Source organism: Rhamphochromis sp. 'chilingali' (genome assembly GCF_963969265.1).
Source record: "Rhamphochromis sp. 'chilingali' genome assembly, chromosome: 3".
NCBI classification, from domain to species: domain Eukaryota; kingdom Metazoa; phylum Chordata; class Actinopteri; order Cichliformes; family Cichlidae; genus Rhamphochromis; species Rhamphochromis sp. 'chilingali'.
Window position 1 is genome coordinate 21,664,623 of NC_137931.1, and position 19,638 is coordinate 21,684,260.

The window sequence follows — 19,638 nt, forward strand, 5'->3', positions numbered from 1 at the left end:
AAGTCAAACCTTGGACCATAAAAGTTTTATTTAAAAGATGGTTGAGCAGATGAAGGACCCCTGTGTAACTCCCTGATGAAGGCATCTTTGCTGAAATTAGTTTTGTAGGTTAAAACTAATTTCATCATGTTTAATTGCTATTTACAGAGTGCTTTGCAGAGCTTGGATTTGTAAGTAGTTTAACTGTCTGAAGCCACAGAGTTTGGCTCTTCGATTACTTACATACTAACTGCATTAATTCAAACTTGGCCATGTTTTATATGAACATTCACCATTGAAATGGGATAAATATAGCAGGAAATAAGAAAAAGCAGAATAGGCCACCTTTGAAGAAAAACATGGCTTATCCAGCTGTTGCTTTTCAGTTACAGTATTGTGCACGATCAGAAATCTGTATTATTGTTAATGTTACTTTCGTATCTCCAGTGTTTGTTAAATGTTCTGTATGCATATAAAAATGCATTTTTAACTTAATCAGCACTTTGTACTTTGGTGGACTCACTATGGGGGTCTAAATACAGTAATATCAGATAATCATATGTGCAAATGTCTGGAATTTTCTGCCATCCTAACTCAACTTTCACACAAAAAATGACTTTCAGACTGAGTAGATGGACCCCTGCTGCTTCCTGTCCTATTTTATGAAATCGTGTCCTGATATGAGCCTTGACCAAAGCAAACCCTGCAGGGCATCTTCCATGTGCGCCTTTATTTTGAAAAACATGAACTGAATGACTCTGATCTGGCACTTTGTCCCTCTCCCTGTTCCAGCACTCATTTTAGAGGAAAAGAGTTGCTCTTTTTTTCCCTTTTCTTTTTCTTTTTTTTTGAGGACGTTGTTGCAGGTGTTATTCAGTGTTGGAATTTTATTTTGCTGTTGTATTTTTGTCGTGGTGGATTGTGTGCAGAGACTTTGTCACGTGTTAACTGGAGGCAGGAGAAAAAGCTATTGTGGGGTAATTTGAAGTGAAGAGTTGTCATAAATGAATTTAGTCTCTTTATTCTGAGTCTAAAAGTTGAATGTAACCACTGCCTCATAAAGTACTGTCACATTTTGGTACATAATTTGTTTGCCGTGTTCTCTTCGTTGAGCTTTGTGACTTCAGTATTTATTTGTTATCAACAGAATTAGCTTTGAGAAGTCCCAGCGTACTGACACATATTAAAGTGCAGTACTGTGCAAAAGTCTTGTGATACTCCTAATTTCCTTATATGGTATTAGGAAAAAGGGAAATATATAATTTCTTCAGGAATAGGAAAGTAGTCTGCAGGAATAGTTCTTCATGCTTCCTGAACAACATTCAAAGCTCTTCTTTCTGCCTTTCGTTGTTATACTAGGATCTAGGAAATCTAGGATCTGTTTGGGATCTGTGTCAGGTCTTTGCTGGATTATGTTCCTTTTACTTAGGGACATGAATATACATTGCTAGGCTTGATACTTCTGCTTTTGTCCTCCCCTTGTCCAGTTTCCTCAACTTTTTAGAGATACGCTGCACACCATCCTGAGATATGTTAAGTTTTCTGCTAACAGTAGTTTATTATAAGCAGCCTGTCAGAAAAACACATAATTGTTTTTGGGGTTTTTTTTTTTTTTACCAATTTCTTTATTTGAATCTATGAAAAATGCTAACAATAACACAGGTTGACAGAAATAAATGACATTTTCATACCAACAAGGTGATTCCTAAACTAGCAAAAGATACAGTTTAAATCAATTCTTTGTTGTCTGCTCATCCTTAAGTTAGGTGCCTTTTTATGCTTGAATGATTGACAGGACAAAGTCCCCCCCCCCCCCCCCAAAAAAAAGACAAAAAAGAAATAAAATATCCTCTCAAAATGTCCAGGTAGAAGGATTGAACTGAAAATGAGTGAAAAAGGAGCCAGTATCAAAAGAAACATTTAGAAAGACCTTCAGAAAGTCTGGAGAACTGTTGCTCAAGACCACTTAAAGGAATTACAACAAAATCTGTCTAATTGGACGTAAAACAGAAAGAAATGAGTATTTTTGCACTTTTGCACAGTGCTGTATACCACTACATCGTTGCAGTGATGTGAACCAACACTGTTGGTCAGGAAAAATAAGAAATTTAAAGGCGTGTTAAGTTCAGGAAGATCCACAAAAGGATCCATAAAAAATGAATCAGCTTTATTGTGTGACAGTTTGTAACGATTGCGGTCTCAAAACACCTTATTATGTAAAATCTGAAAACTAAACCTATAACAGAACACCTGCAGTTTGTCAAACTCAATCTCATCAAGGACCTGACATGTGAAATGCTTTACTGGGATGCTTTTATTCAACAAGAAAATACCACAGGTTGTTGTATAGCATGCTCTTACAAACATTTTGATTCAAAAATTAACAAGCTGCCTATACATTACCATAAAGATCGCAGTCATGCTTCTGAATATGACTGGTCATATGGAGCATTTGATAAAATCAAATACAATTTTCTGAACGACCTCTCGCCAAATGGAAGATCTGACTGAGTGGTTTCCTCTGCTGTGAAGCACCTTGTCTTTGTGACTCCATCACTTTCAGAATTGGCACACAAGAAACATTTACATGCATTTATGCTGTTCAGCAACTTTCTGAAGACTCTGTTCTCCTGTTCTTGTGTCAGATATATACTGTAAGTTTAAAAAAATACTGTAAACATCTAAAGCAAAACTGGGTTGTTATGGCACCTATTTTTAGTCTCCGCCACCTCCTCGGGGAGATTTCTCTGTTTTTAGCTGCCAATCAGACGGTGAGCATTGTTGTTTTTTTAGAGCTTTGATCTGAAAACTGCTTGATGAAAGTTTGGTTGTAATACTTTTTTCAGTTTTGCAGATGAACAGTAAGAGGTGGAATTTATGATGTGAATGACAGTGGTGGAAAATCAGTTGTGCTTATTGCCAGCTCTATGTCCTTTCATTATTGGCTCCTCGGCTCATCCTCTGTCTGAAACAAGCAGTTTTGACTCCTACCCCTGAGTTTATTGTGCCTGAGCTGACCATATTAGGGATATCTCCCCCCCCCCCCTCTATGACATCACACAGAGCCAGTGTAGAAAAAACTCAGGAGCCTTTCAAGCAGTCTGAATCCTGGATTTTGGCTCAGAGCGAGGACTTGTACATCCCCTGACCTCGTGTTTTGTTTTGTTTTTTACTTTGCCCATGTTTAGTCTTAACATGCATTTAAACAGTTTATATAAGCAGAATAACTTTCAGCCTCCTTCCATGGAGGACAAATCTGGAGAAAGTCACTGACTGGTCCAATAGTGTGTAAATAATCAGGAAAGTTTGGCGCCGTCAGCCATAATTCAAGCATGAGAACAGAAAGCGTGACTTAGCAGGGAGGTTTCAGCTCAATTTGAAGCCGCGTGCAGATGTCCTGACTGTTGTTGTGCTTCACGGGGGTTTCTGACCCAAACGTCTTTGTCCCGCTGTTGGAGCAGAGCATCCACGGGTGACACATATCCACGTGGGTGACTGTGCAGTGAACTGAAGTAAACTCATCACACTTATTTAGTGTGTGAATGTGTGTGTGAATGGGTGGATGACTGGATATGTAAAGCGCTTTGGGGTCCTTAGGGACTAGTAAGGCGCTATATAAATACAGGCCATTTACTTATTTAGTCTCTTGTTAAAATTGCATAGGCAGGTGGCAGGTGCACTTAACAAACAAAGATGTTTTTTTTCCCCCTGCAAAAAGCGTGCTAACGTACAGCTCTGAGTTTCCTACTTTGAGGTCTAAACATCAGGCTGTGTTGCTGCATTTGAGGACCAGAAATGTGTGAAACTCTACCTGCTAGTTTTTGCGTAGTCTTGCTGATGAAGAGAGACACGCTGAGCTTTTCTTTCTGCCACACTTGGTCTGTAAATATGGGTTCATTTGTCACCTTTATTGTAAATTATATCCAAAAAATAGAGTATCTTGAATAATGTAGAGTATTGTTATTAATCACAGATATTTTTTTTCCCAAAATCATAAGTATAAAATTATGGAATCATCTTTTTAAAACAAGTTGTCACAAACCTAAATATGCAAAATAGTCTGCAGTTAAAACTCTCAATGAGCTGTTGCACCTGGCTGATCGAAAGGAAGGATGGAGCTAATAAGAGAGTAATCACTTAAATATTTACTTCATGACTAAGGTTTAAGAACAGAAAAGGAAACTTGCAGATTTAAAGTAAAAAGAAAAAAAATAAAGAAAATCAAATATTTGTGGTGCATTTATGTTCAGTCAGACGGGTCAGTAAACGCCAGCAAATGTCAGTAAATGAAAGGTTCATTGGAGAATTAAGTTTACAGCAGCAAGTGAAGGCATCAAACGGTGAGACGCCGCCGCTAGGGGGCGTAGTGACATCATAAGACAGGTGTAAGAAGACCGAGGGAGAGATGATTGCGAGTCTCTGAGGAGGGTTGAAGTTTTCTGAACAGCGGTTCGAGTTTCTTCAGGTTAAAAGAAAAGACTGGAGAAAGAGCGACACCATCACCTGCTGGAGGCTGTGGAGAGAAGGTTCGTTTACAGTAAGTCAAAGGTGTCGAAATTATATAAATCATAAAATAAGGGTTAAATTTTCAACTCTCTTCAACTTTAGCTCATTTTAATTTCTCATACAGTCATAATTGATTTTTATCTGCCGTAATATGGTTAGTGGTGTTTTCACATCTATACAGTGGTAAAATATGCAATATTTTGTATATCTAAAACATATTTAAAAACATAAAAAACATAAGGCTGATTGGGGCAGTTTATCTGACATGTATGTTAGCATTTGTAACACTGAAGATGCTGCCTGTCAATTTAAGGTTGGGGTGTGGCAACCTGGCCACAACAAGCTTTGGTTATGTGTTGTTTTTGTTTTATCACTGATTTAGGCTCTGGGTAAACATTTCTAAGACACTTTAGTGTTAAAGGTTTAAAAACCATCACTGAGCGGGGTTTTCAAACTGTTTGGAAACTGCTGGATGAAAACAGCCTTTTTAAAAAAGAAAACAACTAGATGCTTTAATGGTATTAACCCCCCCCCCCCCCCCCCCCCCCCCCAGTAATACATCACATTCACTCTCTTTAAAAGGTTTTCAGTGTAAATCATTAGCAATGACAATTTTATGACTTTATCATAAAACTATAGACTGTATGTAAAAGATGGTAATTATAATGTTAATGTTTACTTACTGCCATGTTGGAGCCAAAAGTCACCAAATGTCAACAAGTGGGTGATGTGCTAAGTTATCAGCTAATGCTAGCTTGGTTAGCAAATTGCGCCGATAAACTGTACAGCTATAACACATAGACCCATTTACCTGCTAATCAGTTTCAGACATTCTCAAACTTCACAAATAAAATCCATATTATTTGTCAAATAACTTCATTAAAATGCAACAAAGACACAAACAGAGTCCAGCGATCCTATTCAGTGGCTAGATGTAGCCTAGCAGACAGCTAACAGCTATTTAATTATTGCCGTTTGGCTCTGTAAACAGGAGCACCTCCAGAACATTTTCATTGGGGTGGCCATATGGGGGCCAATAAAATACAGGGGAGCGGTGACGGGAAATTGTGAGGGACATATAAAGTGACACAATACGAATGACAAAAATTGTTTATGCAAAAATAAATAACAAGTTAAGGTTTCAACTCATTGTACGGTGTCTTCCTCTCACTTATCCTCACCTTTATCAAAATTATTACCAACATAGGACATTCTTGCCCAGAGGGGGCCAACAAACTTTGTGGGGGTGGCCCGTGCCCCCTCGGCCCCCCTTGGTGGTGCCCCTGTCATTAAATGCTCCGTCTTTCCTTAGAGTGAGCTGGTATTGATGGAGCTCACTGAACCAGAGGCGTCATGCATGCTGTGGACTACAGAGATGACCTGAAGCTCTCAGCAGGGGAGATGAAGTGGTGGAGAGAGGTGGACAAATGGAGAGGGACAGTAAAGGAGAAGAACGTAGAGGAAGAGGAGGACACAGAGCTGGTGGAGGTGCTGCTCCAAGGCAGAGCTCCGTGGGGCTTCACACTGAGGGGAGGCACTGAACACAGAGAACCCCTGATCATCACAAAGGTAACACGCAGAACTTTGTGCTTTTTGTACAGTGATTTAAAAGAACATGTAATCATTTTTTTTACTCATTAACCTTATTTACCTGTGAAGGGCAGATTCAGTTGCCTGTCTCTTGGTGTTAAAGAACTGCCATCAGGATTTATTTAAACTAAGTAGTGTCCATTTTGAGCCAGAAAGGCATGGACTGATCGTGTATGTGTTTGTCAGATACATTTTTAGGGAGGAGAGTATTTAAATGAATAATAAAAACACAACATAAAGTTAATTTATTGCAAATTGCACTGTAATAAATGCAGTAAAATGTCTTTTTTTGTGCGTGATTACAATAGTTATTGCTAGGAGTGTTTATTCAAATGGAACAACAAACGTCGATGGTGTTACCAGAAAGATTTGGGAGGACTGGCACTACAGATAATTGTTACACTGGGTTTAAGTGTTTCAGGTTTTTAACTATGTTTCTGCCTCCAAGCACATCTCCATATCCTTTCTCAGCAGTGCATACACACAGAGCTCTGCAACATCACAACTGGTAGTAGATCGGTTACATATCATATTACTATAGTTTTTAAAATACAGCTGTTGATGGGAGTCAGACACATCTGAAGTTTTTTTAATTAATGTCTGAAATGTTTAACCAGATGTTCAAATGTGTGGTTTGAACAATACATTCCCAATATACTAGCTAGTAAAACTAATTATTCTTATTTTATGAATGTGCAGTGCCCAAATAGGAAATGAATGGCTAAGCTGTATGTTGCATTTACCCTCTTGAGTGGAGTGATGTGTTATCAAGGAGTGTGTGGACATTTAGCGTCACCCATTGTAGCTGCATTTAAAATATGATTTGATTAAGAAAAGAATCGAAATAACAGTTTCGAATGCATAATTTGTACATCTGTTAAACTTGACTAAATGCTAACTTGTTGGTTTTAAAGATTTTTTTTTGTTATTCTGTTTAAATAATTAGTAACCTATTCAGCAGAAACATCCATTTTCTCTTCAGTATTTCATAGTTTGCAGTATTTACAGTAATAAACACCTGCAAGCCTCACAGGGCATGCAGAAAACACATGCATGTGACGCAGTAAGAGTGTTTTCTGATGGTCAATAATGCTTACATTCTTCAGTACATCTTCTAAATGATTTCTGGTATATTTGGAGTCAAAATTAGTTTTTTAAACCTCTTGTCTGCCACACTTAGTAACTCTGGCCCTTAATTTTTAAGAAATACTTTTGTATGTTGGCTGTAGATATTCAACGCATTGGAGAATATGTCAAACTCTTGTGTCAGAGCACATTTGCAGTTTCCTTGCACTGTAACGGGTAATATTTGAGATTTGGAATGGGAAGGATGGACTGATGAACAGGGATCCCCTCGATCTGTTTCATTTCAGTTAGATGTCTGGTGCAGAATTTAAACCCTGTCTGTGCCTGAATCATTGGACTTTAATTAGAGCCGCTGAAAGCAGTGTGAGATGTTACACCTGAGGTTGAAATGTGCCCTCAGCGGTTGCAGAGTAACTTAACTTCAAATTAATTGGAAATTTAGGGTCATATTCCTGAGAGCATTGAAGCTTTTGTCTGCCTGCTGATCAGTGGGGCAGCAGCAGCCTTTTCCATCTGCTGCTGCATGAAGAGGTACATCTCAGGGTACCTCAGATTACAGGTGGCTCAGGGTTTTAATATTAATCAGAGGACTCGGGTTGCAGCCAACACAGGTTCTCCTGGATAATGAAACAGTTTACTGAGTGAACCATCCACCTGAAAGATAAAAGAAAATAGGAAAATATAAGTTGGTGTGATGCCTCGTGTTTCTGGGATTTTTTTTGCTGGTTCTATCAGGTGGTTTAATCATGCATGTCTTTCTATTGTTGCCTATGAAATAAAATCAAATTCAAATTCAAATTTTATTTGTCACGTACAGTCATACACAGTACGATATGTAGTGAAATGCTTGGACAACTGCTCGTGACCTAAAGAAAACAAAAAAAGGAAAGGCTATGAATAAGATAGGAAATAAATATGAAAAATTAAAAAGGGTAAATTTAACTAGGAAGGAATAAAATATAAATTAAGGTTAAAAATGAAATAACTGTACAACACAAATTAGAATGAAGGGTAAATTTAACTGGGAGAATAAGATAAAATATATAAATTAAAGTTGAAAATAAAATAACTGTACAACAAAATACACAATACACAATATAGAACTATATAAGAATGTATAATAATAAGTCTGTACTATAATGGTAAACTTTATCCAGGGGATGGTGCCAAAGGTGCAGCAATGTTCAACCAAACCATAGATGTGTGTAAAAGATGGACGTTGTTCGTTGTAATGGAGAAAGTGAAGGTGGAGCAGTCGTCAGATACACAGATGTTCTTTTTAGACAAAGTTTGAGTTCAGTTTGTCACACTCTCTGTTTAGACAGCTTTGTGTGTCAGGTTTTGTGTTGATGCTCTGATTGGTGTATTCCTGCAGGATTTTCTTTTAACCTTAACATACTGAAGATAACATGTTGAAAATTTCAGCGCTGAGGTGTAGAGACTGGTCAGTGTATTGGCCACTGAGCCAACATGTATTGGCTGAGTGATTGTTGAGTGGTTGCTGACTGTTGCCAAGTGAAATTGGTAACATAGAGAGTTGTTTGGTTTGGTTGCTAGCAGGTTGCCACTGCCACCCAGAGTTTACATAGTTTGAAAATTGAATAAGTTTAACACAGACCAAAAACAGAGATTGTTCACTTTCAGAGTAAAGGTAGTCTGTTGCAACCAATACATGACAAAAGGTGCAACTTTTATTTTGAAGGCAAACAGTTTCCAGTCTGGTTTATACATTTCACAATTTTACTACCACTGAGTCAGCGTCTTCCATGGAAGCTACAGCTGACTGAAGCGACCTACCAGCAACCAAAGAGGTATATTTAGTTGTGACTAGTTTCACCCAAGTGACTGCAACCTTTGCCAAATGTAATAATGGTGAAAACTAAAAGAGATTTTCTTGCTTACCAAGTGATGCATTTAGTGATATTGTGATTCTGTGGAGCCCTAAAAACACACACAAGTTTGAGTCACAGAGTGGCCTGTTATGCAGTAACTTCCATGTGTGTTACCCTCGTGTTGCCCAGGTGGAGGATGGCAGCGTGGCTGCGGCGGTCCGTCTTCAGGCCGGCGATGAGATTGTGAGTGTGAACTCAGTTCCCCTTAGTGGCTCTCGGCAGGAGGCCATATGCCTGGTGAAGAGCTCCCACAAGACCCTGACCTTGGTGGTCCGAAGGTACCGTTACAGCAAAAATGGCAGCTACTTCTTTATATTTTTATATATATATATATATTTTATATTTTTTTATGGAACAAAAGAGGAACTTTCTTAGGGTTTGGGGGGTTTTATACCAGTTTTTGCTATGTTTGACTGCTTTCTTGGCTCATGTGTAGCTTGTTGGGGCTGAGCATCAGCCAGCCGGTCAGCAGGAGTTCAGCAGGAGGTCAGAGGTCAAAACCACAGTGCCGGAGTCTGACGGTATATATCAGAAAGAAAATGCAGACACAAGTAATATGTGGTTCAGAAGCACAAGTTGTCCCCTGAAAATGCTAAAGCCCTGCAGTGTTTCTTCTACAAACACGAGCTTGTGGGATGGAGAGGAAGGTCGGCTGCAGCCTGACAGTCTCTTACGTGTGCCTCTCGCTGTTTGTTTGCTCCCGAGGCTTAAACAAAAGCTGGTATTGTGGAGGCAGCAGGGCTCCGGCCAGTGCTGTTATTCCAGAGCACAGATAACCACTTGTAAATTACACCGAGAGGACCACCAAACACCCCTCCCTCCAAACTTCTGTCAAGCCAGCTCAACTGGGAGATGGTAAGAGACCAGTTTAACCTGCAGGTCAGCAGCTCATCAGATTTCTAACTTTTGAAAAGTCTGTAAATGTTGCTAACAGTAAAATGCAGACATGTCAGAAATGAAAATTGTCTGAATGAAAAATCCAATGATCCAAAAGCAACACTAAAAGAGTGAATCAGCGTAACAGGCTTCCAAACAATAACACAAACTCAAACATAACAAGAACTAATGCTCAAGATGCTGAAATTATAAATCAAAAACTCGACCTAACAATAAAGAAAAATGTTAATTATTATTATTAACCTTTATTTAACCAGGAAGATCCCATTGAGATTAAAAACCTCTTCAAGGGACACCTGGCCAAGATAGGCAGCAGCAAGTGTCTCACAGTTACAGAAATTACCCAATTAAACACAGGCAACATCTAATTGAAACAGCTGCATGTTATGGACTTGTCCTCAAGGATTCGTAGTTTAGATTTAAAAGCACATAATGAAATGAATTCAGTCATTTTCCATTCGTTCTGCAATTTGTTCCAAGCCGAGGGTGCTAAATGAACAAAAGCTCTTTTACCAAATTCAGTTCGGGCAAATGGAACAGAAAGCAACAAGTAACCATGCAGACGAAGATAAATAGAAGAGGACCTAATACAGAGTCCTGTGGCACTCCGTTGTGCACTGTAACAAAGTCAGAACATAGACCATCAGATTTTATGCACTGATACCTATTATTGAGGTAGTTTGAGAACCATGCCACTGCTCTGTCAGAGAGTCCCGACTGGAAGACTCTAAATACAACGATCAACAGTGTCAAATGCTTTTGACAAATCAATAAAAACTGATGCACAGTGTTGTTTCTTATCAAGTACAATAGTAATATAATTTACCACTCTCATTGCAGCTGTGATAGTAATGTGATTTTTCCTAAAGCCTGATTGATATTCAGATAAAATGGCATTGGTGTGTAAAAACTCCTTTAACTGCTCACACACAAGAGCTTCAAGAACGTTGTCCAGCACAGATAGATTAGATATTGGTCTGTAATTAGTTAACACTGCTGAGTCGACCCCTTTTAATAGAGGAGCAACAAAAGCTGATTTCCATACTGAGGGAATTTCATTCATATCCAGTGTGAGGTTGAAAAGTGTTGTGAGAGGCTCTGCCACAAGAGGAAGAGTGAAGCAAAGCAGAATAATAATATAATAAATGATCATATCAGCATAAATATATCAGCACAGACAAAGTCCAGAGGTCCAGCTCAGCAAGTCTTATTAGTGACGACTGCTTGTCACAGCTGTCAATCAAACCAGTCATGCCAACTTAAAGCCTCAACAAAATCCCCCCAAATTTGTTTTTTTAAAAATGATCTACATGATGTACAGTTTGTATGAAGGTGGAAAATATCCATAAAGACGAGGAATGCTTGTTGTACCAGGTTGTAAACATGTTTATTTCTGCTGTAAAGTTGGACTTTTTAACATGGGAGTCTATAGGGACTGGTTCACTTTGGGGACAGCCTCTAGTGGACATCAGAGGAACTGCAGGTTTTCACCCTGGTGGTTGCTGCTTAATTTTTTGATGAGCATCTAAACTGTAATAAAGATGTGATATGCCTGTAGATATAAAAATGAGGACTCATAAGAAGAGCTTTGTACAGTTTTGAGTAAAAGTATTTGCACCTTCTTGATTTCTTAGTTTTTCCATATTTGTCACATTTGCATGTTATTAGCTATAGGGGGCAATTTCTTTTTTACACAGGCCCAGGTACATTTTTTAGGATTTTTTTTCCTAATAAATGAACTAATTTGCCAAATATTAACATTTGTTTCATGACTTAAAACATGTAGGTGTATAAATATGAAAAAAAAAAAAACTATAAGAAATCAGGAATACAAATTCATTCTCACAGCGCTATGCACCCGTACAGATAACCTTCTTGATTACATGTGTCACCATGTCCTGTCCTGTCAGAAGAACATGCTCGTCTTCTTGCTTGCAAATGGCAACAGAGTCTTAGAGCTTGAATCCAATTACTCCCTGCAAAGCCACAGCGTGGACCCAGCTTTGCAGAGTGGGTTGAGTCAACAGGAGGGAAAGGTGGACTGGTGGTGTTTCAACAAGCTGCTGCTGGGAAGACCTTTAATCTGAGTGGGTTTAGAGAGCAAACGACGGGCTCAGAACAACAAGACGACCTTTAAAGCTCTCTGAGACACCGCTGAATTGCCGTGGGAGCTCCTTCAGTGCAGGCGTCCTCCCCTGTTTGCAGGAGGAGTGGTATAGTCCATGTTGCCTAGGTGAGTTGACACTGCTTAGTGGGATAGGCCGTATCAGCAGAGCCCATTGTTTTCAGGGGCTTTGGCTACTCAGACTCCTATGTGTGTGCATGTTTCCACTCTCTGGACATGTGTGGTTTTTAGAATAAAGAGAAGATTTCCACTCCCAGGTACTTCCTCTTTTCCTCTCTCTCTGTTTCTGTCTTTTTTATTCTGTCTTTTTTACTTCATCATCTCCTCTGATTCAATCAGTTGGTTTCCTCTCAAGTGGGATTAAATCAGAAAGCGGTGAATAACTTTGAGATAACGGCAGCTTTTCTCTGCCTAGATGATATATAAAGGTTGAGAAGCTGAGGCACATTTTACCAAAGCCTAACAAATAGCTTGAGGGGAATTTTTTCTGTTTTCCTTCATTTCCTGCGGATTCACACTGAGGTGGAAAGAAGGTGGATGGCATTAATGCAGGTAAACCATATCTGTGTGGGTAACTGATTCTCCGATTTAGCGGATATGCTCGGTGTGGATTTAAGAGGCAAGTAATGTGTGTGGAGTCTTAAACCTGTTGCTCTGTGTTACCACAAAGATAAGTAAGCTGTTTTTTTCGAGCCTGCGTTCACGTTTGTTGGCAGGATTTTAGAGGGAAAAGGACATTTTTGATTTTACAGGGACTTTCCAAAAACCCCATCTCCTGACATTTATATAATTCAAAGTGAGACTGATGTGGTGTTTTAAAGGCTTATCGTTAGCTTAAAATGTTCACAGATTTGAGAGCCTGTTACACAGTTCTTAGATTTTAAAAGCTGCAATGATACAAAGTGCTAAAAAAAGACACCCATAAAAAGAGAATGAAATCAAGCGCGTCTTCAGGGATTGTTTCTTAGATGCTTTTGGAAATAAATAGTACATAAACATAATTTTTAGGAGACTGGTTTGCTGCTTAACAGCTGGAGTTGAATGAAAGCTTCTGAAAACAACTTCAATTCCCTCTGAATCTATATGTTAATTTCCTGGGGAAAGCTTCAGGTTTCAGAACATTTTCCTCACTTTAGGCATAAATATTGTTTTAGTGTAAAGTGCTGACTTTTAGTAATTTCATTACATATAGTGTGAAATGTTACATTTAATGGAAACTGGTCAGATGAAATTTACTTGATTGGTCAGTTTATAACAAGCACATGTTCCTTAATGATTCATTTTTTAATAAATATCCTTTTAATGTTATATATTAAGTTGTATAAAGTTATATTAATCAGAATTATTGCTTTGTGTTTCTTGAGACTGAAGTAGTGTTAGTGAGCACAGGATCACAGCAGTGTCCTGGATACAAACATAATACAAACATCTTTGTGGACTTTGTTGTCTGCAGTTTGCTGTTGTCATTTCAGCCTCCTGGACTCTTTTGCTTCGCTTTTTCATCTGTATTCACATCAGACTTTAAAACAAAGCAACAAAGTGCTGAGCAACAAAGTGCTGAGCAATAATAAAGGCAACAAACATGAAAACTTAAAATAGTAAAATGGAATTAAGAGCAATTTCAGATTCAGACACAAGTATAGTAGCAAGTATATAAAATCAACCAAAATAATAATAATTACTATGTTAAGTAAAGATTATTTATTAAGTGTGTTTCACAGACAGCCACAAAGCGCAGTACACACAAAAAAAGAGTAAAACAAATGAGAGTGCCATAGTAGCTAATGTACAGAGACAGTAAGACACAATAAAATAAACAGATCGTTAAAAGTAAATAAATAAATAAATAAATTATGATGATAATGATACTACTACTACTACTACTTCTACTACTACTACTACTACTACTACTACTACTACTAATAATAAAAAGAATAATAATAATAATAATAATAATAATAATAATAATAATAATAAGAATTATTATTATTATTATTATTATTATTATTATTATTATTATTATTATTATTATTATTATTTATCCAGGTAAAAAATCTCATTGAGATTAAAAATCTCATTTCCAAGAGAGACCTGGCATTATTATTATTATTATGATTATTAGTTTTAAATGCCCAATAGAAACCCTGTTTAAACAAAACAGGAGTGCAGAAAGTCAGCTAAATAGTAGTAGCTAATGGTAGTGCTAGCCCGGGTTCCACACACTGAAAGGCACTGTCTTCTCCAGTCTTTAATTGTGTACGAGGAACACTAGCAAATTCTTAGCCTGTGAATGAAGAGATTTCCCAACAGTTGTAGGGCCCAGACAACAAAGGCTCAATCACCTTTAGTGACTAGAAGAGCCTTTGGGCAGCACGGTGGCACGGTGGTTAGCACTGGTGCCTCACAGCAAGAAGGTCCTGAGTTAAATTCCACCATCAGGCCGGGGTCTTTCTGTGTGGAGTTTGCATGTTCTCCCCGTGTTTGCGTGGGTTCTCTCCGGGTACTCCGGCTTCCTCCCACCGTCCAAAGACATGCAACTTGTGGGGATAGGTTGATTGGATAATCCAAATTGCCACTAGGTGTGAATGTGCGAGTGAATGTGAGTGCGAATGGTTGTCTGTCCCTGTGTGTTAGCCCTGCGACAGACTGGCGACCTGTCCAGGGTGTACCCCGCCTTTCGCCCTATGACAGCTGGGATAGGCTCTAGCGCCCCCCGCGACCCTGAAAAGGATAAGCGGAAGCGAATGGATGGATGGATGGATGGATGGATGGATGGATGGATGGATGGATGGATGGAAGAGCCTTTGGGATTGGTCCAAAGTCAAGCCAGAAGGTCTCAAGCAGCAGCCGGGCTCAAGCTCAAACTAACAGATAGGAAGCGAAGGCTCCAAGGACTGGTGTGGTGTGGTTGTGCTACGTGTTTAAAAGCCTGATAGCAGCATTCTGTGTCCCTTAGGATAACTGATAACTGGATCCTGTTCAACATATTCAGACTATCTTGCCTTTATCTGGTTTCCCTTATCCTAACATTGATAATCAGGCTCAGCGGTCACATGAAGATTATTATCAGCTCAATGATTGTGTTCACATGAAAGTGTTAAGTTCAGGTCTGCTAGGAGCAGAGAGGCTGATTTTACAAAGGAAGGTAGAACCACGGTGTTAGAAAAGTGTGTGATGCTTCTCAGTATCACACCTCTGTCATGAAGGCGCAGTAGAGTCTGGCAGTAGTTCCATTAAGACGTTCAGCTCCATCCACAAAGCTCCATTCTTCTACACCAAAAAAAGGGTTGACCAATCAGACATGTACATCTTAAAACCCCTGAAGGTTCTCATCTATGTAGTTTCTATGATGTTGCTTAGCAACCACCCACAAAACTGCTACATTTGTAGCCACATTTTGACTTTACGGCATAACAAAAAGATCTCATTTAGACCCACAAAACTTAGATAATGTGCCACAGCCTGGCAATCACCTAACAGAAGTAACAGCAGAACCTCAACATTGCACAGGACCCATCAAAAAACTGGCTAATTATTATACTGAATCACATTTTGTCACTGCTTTAAGTATATCAGTTTGCCAACAGCCTGAAAACAAATTTAAAAAAAGCTGTAGCATGGACATATAGTAGTAGAATTAAATTGTATATTTATTGTTAAAGCTCATTGTAAAGAGTAAAGAGTTTATCTGATCTGCTGTTTTCTGGAGATTTGATAGATCAGCAGGAGGTGATTTCATACTTACTAATGCCTAAATTTGATCAGGTTAAGACTAAAATTAGGTTGCTGGGGTTTTTGTAAAGATACTTGAGACTGTGACTCTGAATTAGTCAAAATTGAAGATGTTCCAGATGTTTGGTGATCACGTATTTGAACAAAGTTTTTGCACGTTTCTCGGCACTGCATTCGATTCCTCTTCTCTCCTCTTTGTTGTTCTTTTTTTTAAAAAGCTATTTCTTTGTTTCCCATGGTGGGCAGTGACACATCGATAAGCCCAGCTGTGATGACGCTGGCACTTTCTTTTGTGTAGGCAGCGTTCACAGCTCAACGGGGGCGAGATCAGCCCCGCAGACGGCCGCTTGTTTGGGTTCCAGTGTCAGCAAGATGGTGAATCAGCAGCATGTGAAAGGGTGAGGGAGGAATGGAGTGACACAGGGAGTGGTGATGTCATATGAGTGATAAATAATCAAACATTTCTTGCATATGTCAGTATCCTGCTGTGGGTCAGCTAATTAATTACAAATAGAAAAGTTTGCTCGTCTTGTTGGGAAAACAAAAATAAATTGGGTACTGAGCTGTCTCAGTTACAAAGTTGAGCTTTTTAAAGAAGCTATGCAGAAGGTTCCCTGTGCAAATACTGACACTTCTGGGTATGATGCATCAGGGAAAAACATGTGAAAAAAATCTTCTGTCTTTTTATTCCCTGAGGACAAGATTATTATGAAACAGTGCTAAAAAGCAGAAACTGACGTTTCGAAAATAGAAGAAACTGCAGTTCCTCTAGTGGCCACTTGGGGCTTGATTCAAGACTCAAGTGGCCGCTAGAGTCCCCATAGTTGAGACGTCCATCTTTACAGCAAAAGTAAACGTGTTTCCATCCTACTACAAAAAAGATTTTAATCTCTAAGTTTCCCCTTTCATAAAATCTCTGAGCAAGGTGAATTTTATTATAACTAATTAATTAACAACAGTACTGAGAGCACACTCGCCCATAAAATAATTAAGTGGAATTTAAATGTTTATTTTACCACTCTGTGCACTAAATCCCAAGACTCATGATTTTCTGGAGCATTAATCTTACCTTTGCAACAGTGTTGTATTTTTACGTTCTTTATAGAGTTTTATCACCATTTTACATAATAATGTCTCTGATTGGAGTAGGTGGTGCTCATAGGGATCATTTATGCAGAAGAAGAGTCACATGACACGTGAAATCCCCGTTGTTATGTGAGCGTGCACAGAGCCTGACGTAGAAAGTGTGGCTTAACAGAAAAAGTTGATAACCACCTTCATGATACCTGTTATCTCCAACTGTGGTTTTAGGATTTGCCAAAACAGCCTGGCTGATCTTCCTAATGTGCACCTCGGATTTACCTCCAAACAACATCCATGCATGTCTGGTATTTGTGGGTTCAAACACTGCTATAATTGAAGGCTCACATGTGCTTTTGCCAGTTTTACATGCAATGCAGTATAACACATGTTGTGAATCAAATATAAAGATCAGACGTGGCTCTGCTTTTCTGACTTTTTAAATCACAAGTTGGACAATAGTAGATCGTCTGGGTCTGAATTAGCTGTGAAATTGTTTAAAGTTAAACTAACTGGACACATACATCAGTATTGGTCAACCTAGCAAATTAAATTAATGGTGCATTCATCAAAAGCTCCCATAAAAACCTGAAACCCATCTTTACTGTTTTGCCTTGTTGGCCTAAAACAGCAAGAATTGGAGGAAAGATTGGCTCTTGGAATAAAAGCATGTACTCACTGTATGGCTATAGCGAAGCAGCCTCAGACCTTTGTGTGGTTCCTGTGGTGTTTTAAAGTTGGCGTATCAAAACTGTTGACTTGTGTGAATGTTTACAACACAGTAAAGAAGCTTATTTGTCTCATTTTTAGAGCAGCCGCATATTTAAGTGAACGTGATAAGGTGGGGGATTTGAACAGTAACATGCCTTCACACACAGTTTTTAAACTGCTGCAGAGCTGTCACCGTCTCCTCCCCCTCTTTGGAGGAGTTATCTCAGGGTGAGGCAGTCACTCAGCCTCTGCCCCCTCAGTCTGACATTTGCTGGTATCTCTGAAAACAGACGTGGACCTGGGCCAAACATTCCTGTCTGTGCAGCAGTTCCTGGGAAGGACACAGAAGGAGATGTCAGCAGTGGGAAAAAACAAGGGTTGTGTGAGAAAAACCTTTCATAGAAAAATGTGTTAGTTTTAGAGGTTAAAACCAAGAATGTTTTTGAGAGGTTGACATGAGCCACTGATTTCTAGACTTTTTGACCACCGTGTTTGATTTTTCTGAGCCAGAAGTGTACATTTTTGAATGATCACTGGCTCCTGTCCAGTTGGGCATTTTAGCTTCAGATACTACAGGGATTGAGTCCTTTTTAAAGACGGCCTCAATTGGCCACTAGAGGAACTGCGGATTTTGGCCCTCTGAAGTTTTTACTCTCAGCTAAAATTTAGTGGCATGTTTTCAAAGCACATCATCCAGGTAGTGTCACATTTTATGACATGAATGGCTTAATCCCACATTCCCATGATTGTGCTTGCTCTGTCTTCATTTACTTTCCCAGCAGCCTCAGTGGCTCTCTGCAGAGGCAGCAACTCCCAGACCAAACACTAGATTACAGCAAGGACGCTGGACAGGACAATAACTCCTCCTCCCCTCCATTTTCTCAAATCCCCCACTTCCTCAAGGAAATCTCCTCCCCTGAGGAGGAGTGTGTTTGTGTGTGTGTGTTCAGACTGGGAGCAGCAGGAGAAGGAGGAGGAGGAGGAGGAGGAGGCAGTAGCTCTTGAGTCATGGGGTTGTCAGATTCCTCTGGGTGCTCGTCTCCATCAGGCTGGTGGGAGTACTCATGTTTAAGTGCGTCTTTTTTTGTCCTCAAGTGTTTTTTAAAAAGAAGCGGGTGTGGAGAAATGGAGGGAAAGTGTGCACTGTGAACCAAAACTATCAGCTTACACGTACACATGAAACAACTTGTTTCATGTAGCTGGTAAGTTAATGTTTAGTCCTTCATTAATATCATTGTTTAGTTAAAATAATAGTCCTGATTTCTGCACGGTGTCAGATAGATCTGAAGACTTGCTGCTGTCTAGAGCAGGTGTGTTTTAGATATTTATACGTTTTTGACCTTCTAAGCCTTTTTCGACAGATACTTGGGGATTTTATTGTAAGTTTGAGCATTTCTTTCAGATGCAAGCTCTCTTTTAGGTCATTGAAAGCTGACCGCCTGCAAAAAAAAAAAAACGCAAATAAAATCCCTCCAGGGTACACAGACTTTTGGAAACAGTGACAGAGATACCTGCGCTTGCTTCCTGATGTCGTCACACGGTGTCCTCCCCTGGCTCCAACTAAGCAACCAACCCTCTGCTTCCTCTGAACATCATGTGATGATGCAGAGATTATTACTGAAACTCGATGAAATGCCGCTCGGCTCTGAAAGGTGCTGGAGAGAGGATTCAAATACGGGTTACAAGTGTAAGCAGAGTAGTAGAATTAGCACTGAATTAGTGGTGGGGACAATTTTGAGCAATCAGAGAAAGGGTATAAATTATGACCATAGTGGGTTGCAAAGCAGCTGGCAGGGGCAGCAGAAATGGTTTTCACACTGAAGCAACTTAAAACTATGAGATATACCAACTGAATATAAAGAAGATGACAAGTACTGGCACTGAGATCAGCTGAAGCGTGCTCCATACTAGGATAAAGGTAATGGTAAAGTTCAGAGTTAACAGCAGATACACGTTATTAATAATTGAAGAGATCAGAAATAAATTGCTGAATCTGTTTCAGTCATTTTTAATTAATTAACAACATGTTATTACAGGAAA

At 39.2% G+C, this 19,638-nt stretch overlaps 1 protein-coding gene across 5 annotated transcripts in view; it reads left to right on the plus strand.

The window, feature by feature from the left end:
* Positions 1-5,823: 5,823 nt before the first annotated feature.
* LOC308394431 (protein Shroom2-like) overlaps positions 5,824-19,638 on the plus strand; it is a 40,173-nt gene continuing 26,358 nt past the window's right edge. The window contains exons 1-2 of one of the 5 annotated variants that reach the window (XM_080878763.1): positions 5,824-6,054; positions 9,183-9,331. In XM_080878763.1, coding sequence (XP_080734889.1) covers positions 5,839-6,054; positions 9,183-9,331 — 365 coding nt within the window. In that variant the 5' untranslated portion in view covers positions 5,824-5,838. Of the gene's footprint in view, positions 6,055-9,182; positions 9,332-12,214; positions 12,333-12,410; positions 12,628-18,298; positions 18,801-19,638 lie in introns of those variants that run through there. The other 4 variants (XM_080878766.1, XM_080878767.1, XM_080878764.1 and 1 more) reach the window with 4 other exon arrangements.